The 16,242-nt window shown below is 42.7% G+C and overlaps 1 protein-coding gene across 2 annotated transcripts in view; it reads left to right on the forward strand.

The window, feature by feature from the left end:
* RAPGEF4 (Rap guanine nucleotide exchange factor 4) overlaps positions 1–16,242 on the forward strand; it is a 323,726-nt gene that overhangs the window by 53,807 nt on the left and 253,677 nt on the right. For both annotated transcript variants that reach the window (XM_017538228.1, XM_017538229.2), the window contains exons 2-3: positions 5,527–5,669; positions 8,736–8,824. In XM_017538228.1, coding sequence (XP_017393717.1) covers positions 5,527–5,669; positions 8,736–8,824 — 232 coding nt within the window. The remainder of the gene's footprint in view (positions 1–5,526; positions 5,670–8,735; positions 8,825–16,242) is intronic.

The following is a 16,242-nucleotide window of genomic DNA, read 5'->3' on the forward strand; positions in this document are numbered from 1 at the left end:
TGCCATATACCATAACATAATCGTGGGCGTGCTTTCTCTTCATTTTGCCGTATTCTATTGGCTAAAAGCAAATTGCAGCTCCCATCCAGCCTCAAAAGGATTATACAAGGTGTGGGTCATAGGGGGCCACTTTATAATCCTGCTTTCCACAGTGCCTTTGTTTACAAATGATTCTTTTCAAATTTTTATCTTATTTTGTTAAGAACACTTACTATGAGATCTACGCTCTGAGCCATTTTTAAATGTATGATATATTTTTGTTGGGCATAAATACAGTGTTGTACGGCAGATCTCTAGAGCTTGTTCGACTTTCTTAACTGAAACTCTAGGTTAGCTGATTAATAACTCCCCATTTCCCTTTCACTCCAGTCACTGGTAGCCATCATTCCACTTTTTTATTTTATGAATTTGACTATTTTAGAAACCTCGTATAAGTGGAAACGTGGTGTTTGAGATTGGTTTATTTCACATAGCAGAATTCTTCAAGGTTCATGCATGTTGTCAAGATTGCAGAATGTCCTTCATTTTCAAGGGTAAACAATACTCCATTTCATGTATATATATGTTATTTTTTTATCCATTTATCTGTTGATGGACATTTAGGTTGTTTCCATATCTTGGCTGCTGTGAATAATGCTGAAATGGACATGGAAGTGTGAGTATCTTTTCAAGAACCTTGATTTCAATTCTTTTGGATAAATACCCAGAAGTAGGATTACTGGATCAATGGTAGTTCTATTTCTAATTTTTGAGGAACCTCTAAACTGTTTTTCATAGCAGCCCCACCATTTTTGATTCTGACCAACAGTGTACAAAGGTTCCGGTTTCCTTACATCCTCACCAACATTTTGTGTTTTTTTTGGGTAATAGCCATCTTGACAGATGTAAGGTAAAATCTCATTATGGCTTTGATTTGCATTTCCCTGATGATTAGTGACAGTGAGCACCTTTTCATACACCTGTTGGCTATTTGCATGTCTTCTTTGGAGAAATATCTATTCAAGTCCTTTGCCTATTTTTAAATTAGGATATTAATTTTTTAAAAATACCAAGTTGTAGGAGTTGTAAATGATTCTTTTGTTGTTGTTTGAACATGTTTTAAAAGTGTAAGTTTTTTTTAAAAAGTCATTTTTAAAAAGAGCTCTGGATATTAGATGCCAGGCTAAGGCAAATAACTTCTCTGTACTTGGAGCTTTTGCTTAGGGGACCAGCTGTTCATCGTTATGAAGGGAGAAGAAAGGAACCCAGAGTGAGCTATAATTAGAGAAAGCACATCATCATTTTGATATGCTGCAAGAACTTCCTAACTTCCTCTTGGCTGCTGATCTTGACTGTCTCCCATCTGCCTCTAGTCACAGTGAAGGTGATCTTTCCAAAATGCATATCCAATCATGCCACTACCCTGCTTAAAATACTTCTGCTAATTATTAGACAGAACCCTCCTAGGACAGAACTGCCATGCTGTTCAGATTCATGTCTCAACCCGTGCTTTGTGCTTCACATGCCCTTTATCAAGCTCAATGAGAGAGTAGCCGTTAAGAATTAAGGGGGATGGATTTGAGAGACATTCCCAGGTAAAATTACGGGAATGTGGTGAGGGACAGTATCTTGGTCTGTTTTGTGCTGCTATGACAGGAGACTGGGTAATTTGAAAAGAACAGAAATTTATTTCTCCCAGTTCTGGAGGCTGGGAAGTCCAGTATGAAGGTGCCAGCATCTGGTGAGAATCTTCTTGCTGTGTCCTCACATGGTGGAAGGTGGAAAGAGTGAGCCCATTCCTGCAAGCCTGTTTTTTAATAGCAGTATTAGTCCACTCATTAATCTACAAATACTGCATGAAGGCAGAGCCCTCATGACCTAAGCATTTTTCATTAAACCCCACCTCCCAACGTTTTTGCACTGGTGATTAGATTTCCGATCCATACCAGAGGCAGTAGGCTCACCTCCACGCCATTTAGACCATAGCAGAGGGTGAGGCTATTCCATGCATTAGAAGTAAGGAGGGCAGGTGCAGTAGCAGATGTGGGAGAGAAGATAAGTTCGGTTTGAAGTCGCTGTAGAACATTACATGCAATGACTTTTTGCATGGGTGGCCCTCTTTTGGGCATTGTAGGATCTATAAAGGAAGTGCCAGATATGACCTCAGAGAGATGAGAAAACACGCTGCATTAGGAAATTAGAGATTCACAAAAGGATTGTCACTGGTGGTCGATTCTAGAGGTCAAATAGTAAAGGTGTCTGTTAATAGCTGAATGAAATTTTCCCCACTCCATGAAGTACCCAATAAAATTAATGATAGATAGAAGGTTGCTTTTCATTGTTTCTGAGGCTTAAATATTAAACAAGAATGATATTATTAGGGCCTAATTTGGGGGTACACAAAAATATCAGGAGAAGAGGTTTCATTCTCCTCTCAGTTATCTCAAATTAATTATCTTTCCGAGTGTCTTTGTCATTTAACAATCTGGTTATGAAGCTTGAAGTTCTGTGCTTGTTTTGGACTGTATAGAAGTATATACATTTTCCTTGTACTGTTTTCTAGTGAGTGTCAGGCTAAAAATCTTTTTAGCTGCGCTAGTCTGCCCTTCTAATGTGGGAGACGCTCTGGTGAGAATAAACAAGAAGGGATGCTCTTTCCTTCTTTGTGGAAGATGGATTCTAATCTCTGTTTCTCTCTTTTCCTATGTAACTAAGCAGAATCTGCCATATACACGTCCAGTCAGTTTCTAGCTCGTCTAGTCCTTACGCTTCCTCCCACAGTCACTTGCATGCTGCCATTGCTTTGGGCCTGCAGCTGCTGCCAGTGCTTCTATGGCAGCAACCCGACTCCCTGCTGGCACCAGCACCAGCCCTGCCTCCCAGAAAATGTGCTGTACTGACTGGAATCCCCCACTAGGGGCGCCTCTGCCAACTGCTGCTGTCCTCACTGTCCCCTCAGACACACAGACTGATTGAAAGTTGTCTGCACCCTGTCCATAGCACCTTATTAATCGCTGAAGTCCTTGTCTCTGTTCCAAAGCCCCCTAACTTTGAGGACATAGCTTCGGGCTAGAAGTTTAGAAACCCCTTCCAAAGGGGTAACAGGAGGAAGAGGCGCTGATACTGATGTGTTGTGTCTTCCCAAGTCAAGCCTGCACATCTCTCAATGCTTTCAGCCCCACTGTCATCTCAAAGACTGGGCACACTCAGATTTCCCTTCCTCTTCCCCAGGAAGCAGAATCCAAACCCTTCCAGTAGGGGTTTGTTGGGAGGCCAGGGAGGTTGTGAGCATATTCTTTGAATCTAGTTTTCTTGGGCCTAAAAGTGTGACATGGTGAAAACTGTGCAAGATGAAGAGCCTGTAAACTAAGCTCAGACCTGAGGTCTCCCGCTTAGTGACAGATCATCTACTCCTGTCCTCTGAAAATGTTCATCTCTCATGATGGGATCTGTCTTCTGACAATGTCCCAAGTCCCTTGAACTCTGGCCTGGCTAGTCTTGACTTCTGTATTAGTCTGGGTGATGCTGGCTGATGCTGTGATAACGTTCCCGCCTCCATCCCAATAGCTTCATACAGTGGAGGTTTATTTGCCACTTATAGAGAATCTTTTGTGTGTTGTACATTCTTCTCCATCTTGTGGCTGTAGCATGTAAAACATATGCCTCCTGTCTTAGTTTCCTAGGGCCACCAGAACAAAGTACCAATAACTGAATGGTTTAAAACAATAAACACTTTTTTCTCTCAGGGTTCTGAAGGCTGGAAGTCCAGAATCAAGATGTCTTCTCTCAAGGCTGTAGGGAAGAATCCTTCTTAACCCTTTCTAGCTTTTGAAGGTTGCCAGCAATCTTCGGCATTCCTTGCTGGTAGATGCATCACTCCAGTCTCTGTCGCCGGCTCCATGTGGCTGTCTTCCCTGTGTCTCTCTGTCCAAGTTCCCGCTTTTTCTAAGGGTGCTAGTCATTGGATTGGGGCCAAGCATAATCCAGTGTGACCCCATCTTAATTTGATTGCATCTACAAGACCCTATTTCCAAAGAAGATTACATGCACAGGTGCTGAGAATCAGGTCCCTGATATATCTTTTGAGGAGACGCATTCAACCTATAACACCCTTCAAAGCTGTTCCTGAATAAGAGAGAGGTGAAAGAGAGGCCCCTAGCTCTTATCAGCCTCACCTCAGAAGAGATATAGCTAGTTTTGTTCGCAGTCCAGCCCCAACATCACTACAAGGGAGGTTAGTACATTCAGGGGAGCATATGGGTATTTGGTGAATACTATACTACGTGTCTCCATCACATCCTCACCCAATTCATTTCCTCTGGTCCCAGAATGCTCTGGGGCACACATGGTAGTTTCTGTATAATGTGAAATATCTATCAAGGAATAGCAGTAGGTTTTTGCAAAGCACATCAAAGGAACAGACTTGGAAAACTGCTCAAAGAAAATAGTAGTTACATAGTTTGTAAAACTGTCGTATTTTTGTTTGGTTCTTTGATTTATCTTAATTCAGAGGTTACCAAATGGTAGTCAGCGGGTTGGATCTATTCCATAGATTCACGTGTGTGTGTGTGTGTGTGGCCTACACAATGTTCAAGAAATGTGAACAGACTGGGCATGGTGGCTCATGCCTGTAATCCTAGTACTTTGGGAGGTTGAGGCAGGAGGGTTGCTTGGGCCCAGGAGTTTGAGACCAGCCTGGGCAACATGACGAAACCCTGTCAGTACAAAAAATTAGCTGGACATGGAAGAGTGTGCCTGTAGTCCCGCTACTTGGGAGGCTGAAGTGGCAGGATCACTTAAGCCCTGGAGGTCGAGGCTGCAGTGAGCCAAGATCGCGTCACTGCACTTCAGCCTGGGTGACAAAGTAAGACCCTGTCAAAAAAAAAAAAAAGTGTGAAAAAACACCTAGATTAACTTTGAACAATTGAAGTATTTGACAACATCTAGCCTCACATTTATGCAGAAAACTAATAAGAAGGAAAACAGCCAAATAAGAGTTGCTCCCTGTAGGCAGTCTTGTGTTTGCAGTTTACCCTGATGCCCACCATTGCCTAGAGAATCACCAGCACTGAGGCTGTCATTTCTCATTTGTCTTTGTGCTTTCACTGTTGTTTTCTTAGAGTAGAGATTTTTTCCCCTTATATCTTGTTCTTTTTGCTCACTTCCTTTACCTCATTGGCCCCTGCAGACATTTGTGTTTGTGACTTCAATTTTTAGTAAAATCTGCATTTTCATGTATCTTGTTCCCTCAGGTGTTTCCAAGGGATTAAGCATTATACCCGAGTATCACCTTGAACTTAGCACTCTGGGGTTGACTTCTGCTGTAGCCATCTGCAATAGTAGTGATTTAAGGCAAATAGTTGATAAAGCCCCGGAAATGTCTCTATCAGCCCAGAAATACCTATAAGGGGTGGATAAGTATTTGCAATGAAATATTCACAATTGGAATATTTGTGTAAATTTGAATATGATTAAAATGAGGCCTGTTAACTCACTTTGAGGTAAATCTTTACTGATATAGCTTTGGTGCCTTTTCTCCCTGTACAGACCATTGGAGCGATCCAGCGAAGATGTGGATATAATCTTCACTCGACTGAAAGAAGTTAAAGCTTTTGAGAAATTTCACCCAAATCTCCTTCATCAGATTTGCTTGTGTGGTTATTATGAGAATCTGGAAAAGGGAATAACATGTAAGAAATACAACTCCAGTCGTATATTTCCATGTATGGTTTATGCTCATTTGTGGTTACTTTATGGGGATCAATAGCAAATGGAGTATTCATGTGCCAAATACTTAAGCTTCAACCAAAGGTATTGAGTTGACATTTCCCTCTAGTCTGTTTATTCAGTTCCACATAGGCATTTCCCTAACTCCTTTGTTCACAGAACATAAGTGGTTCTTCCAGGGCAACCGGCTTTCTAGATGGAGCTAGAAGGATGTAATGATTCACACATTTAGCGGTATCCTTAGAAATCCAAATAACTGCATCCTCTAATCCAAGAAATGTGTGGCCAATAGGATATAAAACTAAAAGTTCTCTTCACTAGTGCTGATGGTAATGTTTCGAATTAATGTCAGTAATATCATCTATTCCAGGTGTGAATAAGGAGCAGGGAGATAGAGTAACAGCTGGATTTTTTTTTTAAGTATTTTTTCAACGATGAGAGCACATGGACACAGGGAGGGGAGCACTACACACTGGGGTCAGTTGGGGGGAAATAGGGGAGGGACGGTGGGGGGTGGAGAGCTGGGGAGGGATAGCAGGGGGAGAAATGCCAGATGTAGGTGATGGGGAGGAAGGCAGCAAATCACACTGCCATGTGTGTTCCTATGCAACAATTTTGCATGTTCTTCACATGTACCCCAAAACCTAAAATGCAATAAAATAAATAAATGGGAAAAAAAAAGTATTTTTTTCCATTAAAGAAGTAATAGTTCTTCTGTTGGAACACTTTATGCTGCACTAACAGAAAACTCCCTTTCAACTGATTTGAATATTCAATGACTCATACAAGAAGAAAAATAAAATCAATTACTCATATAGAAGAAGTCCTGAGGTAGAATGACTTTGGGGTTTGGTAGTGAAGTGACTCAGTGAAATTATGAAGGATTCAGGTCCTTGCTGTCTTTTTTGTTTTTGTATGCATTCTGAGGTGTTGAGGTGTTGGCTTTTGTCCTCAGACTTGTCCTAAATTGTTCTGACAGCTACAGCTGTTGGATGGATTAGGTACTGATACAAAAACATCCTGCCGAAGGACTATTTCTTTTTGGATCTCTGTTTCAGAAGTCCCCCCACAGACTTCTTGTATTGATTCATTGGCCAGAAATGCATCACATGCCTAAGCCTAAACCAATCACTGGCAAAAATAATGGGATCACTAGGACTGATTTAGACCAATCATGATTGCCCTAGTGGAGCTAACTCCTAGCCGTGTGGATGATGGTGGAAACTTGTCTAAAACCGGGGTTCTGTTAGACAAGAGGGCATGAGTGGTTCTGGGTGGGAAAGCAACAGGATGAGTCACAACATTATTGTAGAAAATTTAGAAAGTCAACAAAATAAAAATCACCTACAATTTCTACCATTAACATTTTATATATGTTCTTCAAAATGTTCTCCTACGTGTACACATACAAACATAGTTACATAGGTTTTTTCTTTCTTTCTTTCCTTTTTTGAGATGAGGTCTTGCTCTGTCATCTAGGCTGGAGCACAGTGGTGTAATTATGGCTCACTACAACCTTCAACTCCTGGGCACAAGCCATTTGCCCCCCTCAGCCTCCTGAGTAGCTAGGACTACAGGTGTATCCCGCCATGCCCAGTGACTTTCTTTAATTTTGGTAAAGACCAGGTCTTGTTATGTTGCCCAGGCTGGTCTTGAACTCCTGGTATCAAGCAATCCTCTCGTCTTGGCTTCCCAAAATGTTGGGATCATAAGCGTGAGCCACTGCACCCAGTTCATAGTTACGTTTCTGTTAAGAAAAAACTCGTCCATACGTATCATTTTCAACCATTTTTTAAAACTGACATCAGAAACTTTATTCTTTTGGCAATAAGACTATTTTATGTTTTTATAAGCCATTTTCAAAATGAATTTCCTAAGATATGTAACATGAATTTGTTACATATCTTATTTACATATATTATTTATGTTAAGATATGTAACATAAATAATAATGTCTTTTGGGGCCAAGAAGTTCATGAAAGGCAAAATCCTAACTCTGGAATGAATCACTTCCAAAGATTTGGAGCAGCAGAGTTACTGGAGAGACCAGCTACAAACTCATTAACCCCATGTTAAGCTTGTCATTGCACTTGATAGGATGTCGTTGTTGGTCTTTGCCTTTCCACAGCATGTACTAGTCAGGAAGTTCAGAGCAGCTTGTCATCATTAATTATGGTTCCCAGAAGCCTGCTCTTCTCCAGTGAGCACTAGCCTTGCCAGGACTCTGTTGTCCCACAAGCTGCTAGGTAATTTTTTTATTGAGTTACTTGACCTCTGACTTTAACCGTGAAAAAAATGTTAAAATATCAAATCACTCCATGTATTGTAGTTATTTAGCTAGGATATTTAAAAGGACAGGTGGTTTGCATGAGATTTTTGAACCAGTTTTTTGGAATCACTTTTCCATACCTCGTTCTTAATATGATATGGGAACTATGGTTCTATCTAAATTTCTAAATATTTTCTCTCTGAGATGACACACTTAGAGAGCAAAATCAGGTTCAAAAATTTCTGATGAAGATCATTTCCAAATGCCTAAAAGCAGTGAATTTATAAAAAGAGTAAGAAAATGGACAATGATAATATAGTAGTTAGAATTTTTGAACAAAGCAGATTCTGGTTTTTTAAATCAATCATTGGTCGCCTTAAAAGGAGAAAACACGTGGCTTTTGAGATAGTCTTGGCAAGTATCAGTCAATTCTTCTTAAATTCAAAGGATCTTTTTTTTTTTAAAATTCAAAGGATCTTATAACATTTTAAGCTATTATCTTTATTACGGCTCTGTAAGTACGGTACCATACTCTTTAACAGAGTTCCATTTCATAGAATATTGAATAAATAGGATATAGCTTTGTTGACAGATGAGGTAAAGAAATACTTGTCATGTTCTTGTGGGAAACAGATAGGGGAAGGATGGTAAGCTCAGTTAGGTCCAAGACATGCTTGTACCAATGAAAAACTATCAGATCATACAGCAAAACCAAGTTGTATTTGTTATATTTATATCACTGTTTGTTTGTTTTTTCCAGTATTTCGCCAGGGTGATATTGGAACAAACTGGTATGCTGTCCTGGCAGGGTCTTTGGATGTTAAAGTATCTGAGACCAGCAGTCACCAGGTAATATGCTCTATTTTTTTGAAAGTAGAATTTATTATTATTTTTTAAAAGACATTATCCCTACATCTTTTATGCCATCAAAATTACGTTTTCAAGTCCATTTCCTCTTTCCCACAGTAAGGGGTTCAGCAGTGTTTGTTGGATTCCTTTATTAAGTTACTCAACAAACATCTACTGAATGTCTTCCTTGATTTGAGTATGATGCCAGGTGTTAAAACATGAAATGCGAGAACACATTGCCTACCTTCTAGGAGCTTCAGTCTATTTGGAAATGCAAGCAATTGCAATGTGACATAAATTGCTGCAGTACAGGGTGAAATGTGAGTGAAGGGGAAGGAGAAGAAGTCTCCTTATACTTCCTCTTGGATCCATCTCCATCTTTGTATCTTGAATTTTCTTTGTCCTAGAAGTGATCTCCTCACTGGCCTTGTAGGAGGTCTGGTGATGCAGGGGAAATGTGATTTTAGTCCCTCTAAAATCTCTATTTCTCTGCCTTGTCTTTTCAAATGTGGAAGGCTAATAATATTATTTTCCTTCTAGATTACAACACTGGCTTTATTTTCATTCGTCACCTCCGAGGGGTTTAGCATCCTAATAGATGAAACTCATTCTTTTTTCTGTTCACAAAATTTATGAATATTTAAAAAAAGAAAGAAAAAATATATGAATATTTAAAGTTGAACCCAGGGTTTTCGTGGGTTCATGCAACTTCCCTGTCTCCCTGCCTTTTGTTATTCTTTCAAATTACCCCATGCCCTTCCTCTCTGCATATCCCTGACCTGTGGTTGCTGGCCTGGTGGGGACTCTCTGGTCATTTTGGCTCTGAGCTGCTCCTGGTACTTCCCTTCCCCAGGTTTCACCTTCATAGATGTGCCCTGGGGACAGGGTCTACAGCAGAGTCATTCTACTTGGTTCCTCCTGCAGCTTGAGTGGGTCCTGAATGAGTAATGATGGAGAGAGTGGAAAGGCTGAAAAGAGAAAGGTGACAAAAGAGAGGAAAGGGAAACAAGATGAGAATTGAGGAGAAAAAAAAGAATAGGAAAACTTGGGAAGGAGAGAGAAGGAGAATCAGAAGAGTCAGAGCAGATATGCCTAAGGGGATGATAAGTAACACCAGCTCTTATGTGCTGACACACCAGATGTGAAAGCTGGCCTGAGATTCTGATGGTATTAAAACAGTAACTGGCCAGGGATTTCAGGAATATTGTCCTTGACCAGTTGTCTCTCACCATGGCATCCTAGCAGGGTTATTAGCTACAGATTTAACAATTTTAACTAAACTTTTAATTTTAGATTTACTTGTAGTTTTGACCTCAAAACCAATGCAGAGAACTTTCCTGAGCTGGGCTCAGTCTTCTTTTAGTTGTTAGGAATTATTAGTTTTATACCAAAGCCGGCTTACTGCGTCCTTTATGTATTTCATCCCACAGTGTTCAACCAGAGTTTTCTGGATGGGTTTGTGTCACTAAGATAAAAGGAAGAGAAAGCTCATTGACCCCTACACCTTCTAGCCCTGCAGAGTACAGCCTGAGATAAAAAAGCCTTCAGCCAGTTCTGAGGGCAGGACATGGTCCATCTACATGGAAGAAAGATAATGGCCAAGATGGCAGGCCCCCCCATCCATGCCAAGATGCTTGCAAGGGAGAAACAAAACTGCCATCTCTACCCATGCTGGCCTTGTGATGGGCTCTGGTCTCTGCCCACTAGCAATGTGGTAAATCAGGGGGACTGTTTAACATGGCAGAGTAGTGCCCCATGCAAGTCAGGGTTCTTCAGAGAAATGGAAGTGCTAAGAGATAGAGATGGAGAGAAAGACAGGGAGATTTATTTTTAGGAATTGGCTCACATGATTGTGAGGGCTGGCAGGTCTGAAGTCTAGAGCTGGCAGGCTGGAGACTCAGGTAAGAGTTGTTGCAATCTTGAGTGTGAAGGCTGGAAACTCAGGCAGAGTTTCTGCATTGCAGTCTGGAAGGAGGATTTCTTCTTTGGGAAACCTCAAGGTAAACCTGTTTGCTCTTAGGCCTTCAGGTGAGTAGATGAGGCATACTCACATCATGGAGGATGGTCTACTTTAAGGTCTACTGATTGTAAACATTAATCACATCTAAAAGGTATCTTAACAACAACATTTCGATTAGTATTTGACCAAACCACTGGCCATCATTGTCTAGCCAAGTTGACACATAAAATTAACTTTAATGGACCCCAGTGAGGAGGGAAATGGGGTTGGGTGATGGGCCATGAGTGAGGAGCAAGGAGAGACCTGGAATTCCTACCCCTAGAGACCAGAAACGATCATTGCTAAGTGCCTTCCTTTTGTGGCTCGTGCGAGGGGTTCCGTGGACATTAGCTAAACGAATCTTTAGGCATGTGTGTCCTGTTTTTATCAAAGACTTGAAAACAAGGCTCAGTGACATAGGTGCAGCTTTCCCAGGGCCGCCTACATGTACGTCGGCAAGCTGAGATTTGAATTCAGGTCTGATGTCCTCCAAATTGCATGTTCTTCTGCTGGGCACACACGTGAACAGAGGTGTGAGGAGGATGACAAAAGTGAAAGAAGAAAAGTTACAAGAAACTAAGAGAAAACTGAGGAAAGAGAAAAGAGGTGATGGTACAGAGTTAAGTCTTTCAGGGAGAACAGGGCAAAGTTTCTTGCTAGCCTGCCCCTTGCTGCCCTGCACGTGTGCCTTCTCAACTGAGAGTCAGAGGGATGTAGTGACAAATTCTCGAACTTAGCCCTGGGTTTCAACCCCTCAGTGGGTATGGGCCAGGATGGCAGGAGAAGAGCAGGAATGGCTGCTGGCAATGGGTCGCCTACAACAGGGGGCTCTGTGGCTAGCGTGTCACAAGTGTTTTCCCACTGGCACGCGCCACACCGCCCTCCCCTTAGTGCTGTGGTTTGTCTCATTTTAGAGGCTATTCAGCAGCTTGTCCAAGGTCACACAGCTCCTGGGTGTCCGGGCCAGTTCTTTGTGATTCTGGGGCTCAATGCTTGCCCATCATGGTTGTACAGGTGCCGCCCAGAAGGACTGGAAGGGGAAGGAATAGAGGTGGGAGCTGAGCCAGCTATCGAGGAATAAGGAATACAGGGAGAAGTTTTCTCTTGCAGCTCCTCTAATTCTTGGCTGGGTGTCTGATGCAGCACTCAGCCACACAGCCCTACCCTCTAAGCCCACTGCCCAGGTGCCATTGGGGGCATTCCTCCTCCCACCTTCTCTTAGATTTGGTGATGCACAGTGAAGGGGGTGTGGCCCTCCCTCCAAAAGGCGTTGGGATTAGAGGGTGGGGTAGATAAGTGTATGTAATAGGGAGGGAAAGTGAGGTACACTGTATATAAGATGGAGGCAAAATAGTTAGAACTGATGTTGATGGATGTGGAGGTGTAGAGAGAAAGGGAGGCTCCTGACTTGGGTGGAGAGGTGGACGGTGATGCCACTAATAGAAATGGGAATACGTGAGGGAGACCACCTTTCCCAGATTCAGCAATAGTATTTTATACTATACATTTATTAGGTAGTTATATTAGTCTGTTTTCATGCTGCTGGGAAAGACATACCTGAGACTGGGCAATTTACAAAAGAAATAAGTTTATTGGACTTAAAGGTCCACATGGCTGGAGAGACCTCACAATCATAGCAGAAGGCAAGGATGAGCAAGTCACATCTCACATGGATGGCAGCGGCAAAGAGAGCTTGTGCAGGGAAACTTTCAGTTTCAAAACCACCAGATCTTGTGAGACTCATTCACTATCAGAGAACAGTGCAGGAAAAACCCATCCCCATAATTCAATTACCTCCCACCAGGTTTCTCCCATGACACATGGGAACTGTGGGAGTTACAATTCAAGATGAGATTTGGGTGGTGACACAGCCAAACCATATCATTCTGCTCCTGGCCACTACCAAATCTCATGTACTCACATTTCAAAACCAATCATGCCTTCCCAACAGTCCCCCTAAGTCTTAATTCATTTCAGCATTAACTCAAAGTCTACAGTCCAACATCTCATCTGAGACAAGGCAAGTCCCTTCTGCCTATGAGCATGTAAAATTAAAAGCAAGTTAGTTACTTCCTACATATAATGAGGGTACAGGCATTGGTTAAATACAGCCATTCCAAATGGAAGAAATTGGCCAAACCAAAGGCTACAGGCCCCATGCAAATCTGAAATCTAGCAGGACAGTCAAATCTTAAAGCTCCAAAATGATCTCTTTTGATTCCATGTCTCACATTCACGTCATCCTGATGCAAGAGGTGGGTTTCCATGGTCTTGGGTAGCTTGTGGCTTTGCAGGGTATAGCCTTCCTTCTGGTTGCTTTCCCAGGCTGGCATTGAGTGTCTGTGGCTTTTCCAGGTGCACGGTGCAAGCTGTTGGTGAATCTACCATTCTGGGGTCTGGAGGACAATGGCTCTCTTTTCACAGCACCACTAGGTGGTGCCCCAGTAGGGACTCTCTGTGGGGGCTCCAACTCCACATTTGCCTTCTGCACTGTTCTAGCAGAGGTTCTCCATGACAGCCCTGCTCCTGCAGCAAACTTCTGCCTGGACACCCAGGTGTTTCTGTACATCCTCTGAAATGTAGGCAGAGGTTTCTAAACCTCAATTCTTGACGTCTGTGCCCCTGCAGGTTCAGCACCACATGGAAGCTGCCAAGGCTCGGGGCTTGCACCCTCTGAAGCCACAGCTTAAGCTGTACCTTGGCCCCTTTTAGTCATGGCTAGAGTGGCTAGGATGCAGGACACCAAATTCCTAGGCTGCACACAGCACCAGGACCCTGGGCCTGGCCCATGAAACCATTTTTTTTTCCCTAGGCATCTAGGCCTGTGATGGGAGGGGCTGTCAAAGAGACCTCTGACATGCCCTGGAGACATTGGCTTGAATTTATCCTCAGAAAATGGGATTGTCCTTTCTATTGCATTATCTGTCTGCAAATTTTCCAAACTTTTATGCTCTGCTTCCCTTGTAAAACTGAACGCCTTTAACAGTACCCAAGTCATCTCTTGAATACTTTGTTTCTTAGAAATTTCTTCCACCAGATACCCTAAATCATCTCTCTCAAGTTCAAAGTTCCACAGATCTCTAGGGCAGGGGCAAAATGCTGTTAGTGTCTTTGCTGAAACATCACAAGAGTCACCTTTGCTTCAGCTCCTAAGAAGTTCCTCATCTCCATCTAAGACCACCTCAGCCTGGATTTGTCCATATCATTATCAGCACTTTGGTCAAAGCCATTCAATAAGTCTGTCTTTTTCCACACTTTCCTGTCCTTTTCTCAGCCCTCCAAACTCTTCCAACCTCTGCCTGTTACCCAGTTCCAAAGTCGCTTCCACATTTTCAGGTACCTTTTAAGCAGCACCCATTCCACTGGTATCAGTGAACTCTGTTAGTTCATTTTCATGCTGCTGATAAAGACATACCTGAGACTGGGCAATTTACAAAAGAAAGAGATTTACTGGACTTACAGTTCCACATGAATGGGGAAGCCCCACAATCATGGCAGAAGGCAAGGAGGAGCAAGTCACATCTTATGTGGATGGTAGCAGACAGAGAGAACTTGTGCAGGGAAACTCCCATTTTTAAAATCATCATATCTCATGAGACTCATTTACTATCATGAGGACAGTGCAGGACGCATTCCACTCCTCCCATAATTCAATTTCCTTCCACAGTTCTTCCCATAACATGTGGAAATTGTGGGAGTTACAATTCAAGATGAGATTTGGGTGGGTTCACAGCCAAACTGTATCAGTATGGATGATTTGATGAATTTTTTTCTGAAAAAAAAAAAATCAACTTCTTTCTTTTATATGGTGGTAGAAAGATATATCTGTATATAAATTTGAATAATACATATGGTGTAATTATTCTATTTGACTCATAAATTCATTGCCTTCCTGTTTCAAGTTAATGTTACTTTTTCTACCTTCTTGTCATTCCCTTATAGTTTTTGCTGACTAGATTAAAAAACACATGCTTCTTCTGTGTGATTGGTTTAGCAGATTCTCCCTGAATTTTTTGGATGCTGGGTTGAGGGTCCTACTTATTTTTCATCAGTGATATCCCCAGAGCATGTGGTAGTAACTGTTCATTTACAGAGCACTTCAGGAACTTTCTTTGGTTTGAGCCTACCCTGTTTGGGAAACAGCTGTGCTGTTTCTTGCTCAGTGCCTGATGCCTGAGTGGCTGCTCAGGATGATGCAGTGGTGATCCTGGGAACGGGGAGTACCTGTGGTCTCCTGAGCCCATCCAGCGTTCCGCCCCGGATCTCCTATGCTTTAGGCAGCATGTGCAGCCATTCCCTGGGGAATCTGCAAAGCCCACAAGGCACCTGCTCCCAAGGGCACCTGCTCCCAGGCTCTTCCAATGTTTTTAGCAGAGTGGAGAGGGGTGACAAGGATCCTTTTTTGCTCCCGGATCACTGAAGCCTAAAATTATAACAAAAAAGTCATGATTCTACATTTTGGAGAAGTATTAAACTACAGACATTCCAATGAGTACTGATATACTCTTCAGACATTCTCCTGGGAGGGGAGGATGGAGAAAAAAGCCATTGGATTGCGGGACTGAGATGGCTCATCTCCCAGTGTCCCCCGGGTCAGCCCACCCAGCCACTGTAGAAACAGAAGTAGGCTGGTGGGGGAGGTGTGAGCTGCAGTGGGCCTTACCCCATGCGTCTTCTCTGTGCTCAGGAAGCATCAGATAGTGCCATGGATTCCTGCTGAGCATGGGAACCCACTCCTTTCCCCTCTCACAGTCAGGCACTTTCCAGGCAGGCCCCAGAGCCACATGCTACTTCTCCTCTCTGTTTTCCTCTCGGCCAAGTTTCCCTCATTCAAGACTTCAAGAGACTGGATGGGAGACAATAGTGCCTGGATGGGAGGGATGGTGGGCTCTGCCTTTGGGAGACCCTCCCTTAGGAGCTGGGGCTGCATTGCTTTTGTTTCTTTTGTTACTGCCTTGAAAACACGTTTGTCCTAAGAATTGTAGAAAATGCATAGATTATTCTGTCCCTATTACTTTCAGGAACTTTTAGAGGCTGACAAATCCTTGCAATTATCTCTATAATTTTTTTGTTGTTGTTGAGATGGGGTTTCACTCTTGTTGCGTAGGCTGGGGTACAATGGCACAATCTCGGCTCACTGCAAACTCCACCTCCCAGGTTCAAGTGAGACTCCTGCCTCAGCCCCTGAGTAGCTGGAATTACAGGCGCCCACCACCACACCTGGCTAATTTTTGTATTTTTAGTAGAGACGGGGTTTCGCCATGTTGGCCAGGCTGGTCTCGAACTCCTGACCTTAGATGATCCTCCCACCTCGGCCTCCCAAAGTGTTGGGATTACAGGCATGAGCCATGGCACCCAGCTCTATAAATTATTTTATTCCACTACTCCATAAAAATGAAACCTACTTCAGGAACACTCC

The sequence above is a fragment of the Cebus imitator genome, unplaced genomic scaffold (assembly GCF_001604975.1).
Source record: "Cebus imitator isolate Cc_AM_T3 unplaced genomic scaffold, Cebus_imitator-1.0 Scaffold110, whole genome shotgun sequence".
Classification (NCBI taxonomy): domain Eukaryota; kingdom Metazoa; phylum Chordata; class Mammalia; order Primates; family Cebidae; genus Cebus; species Cebus imitator.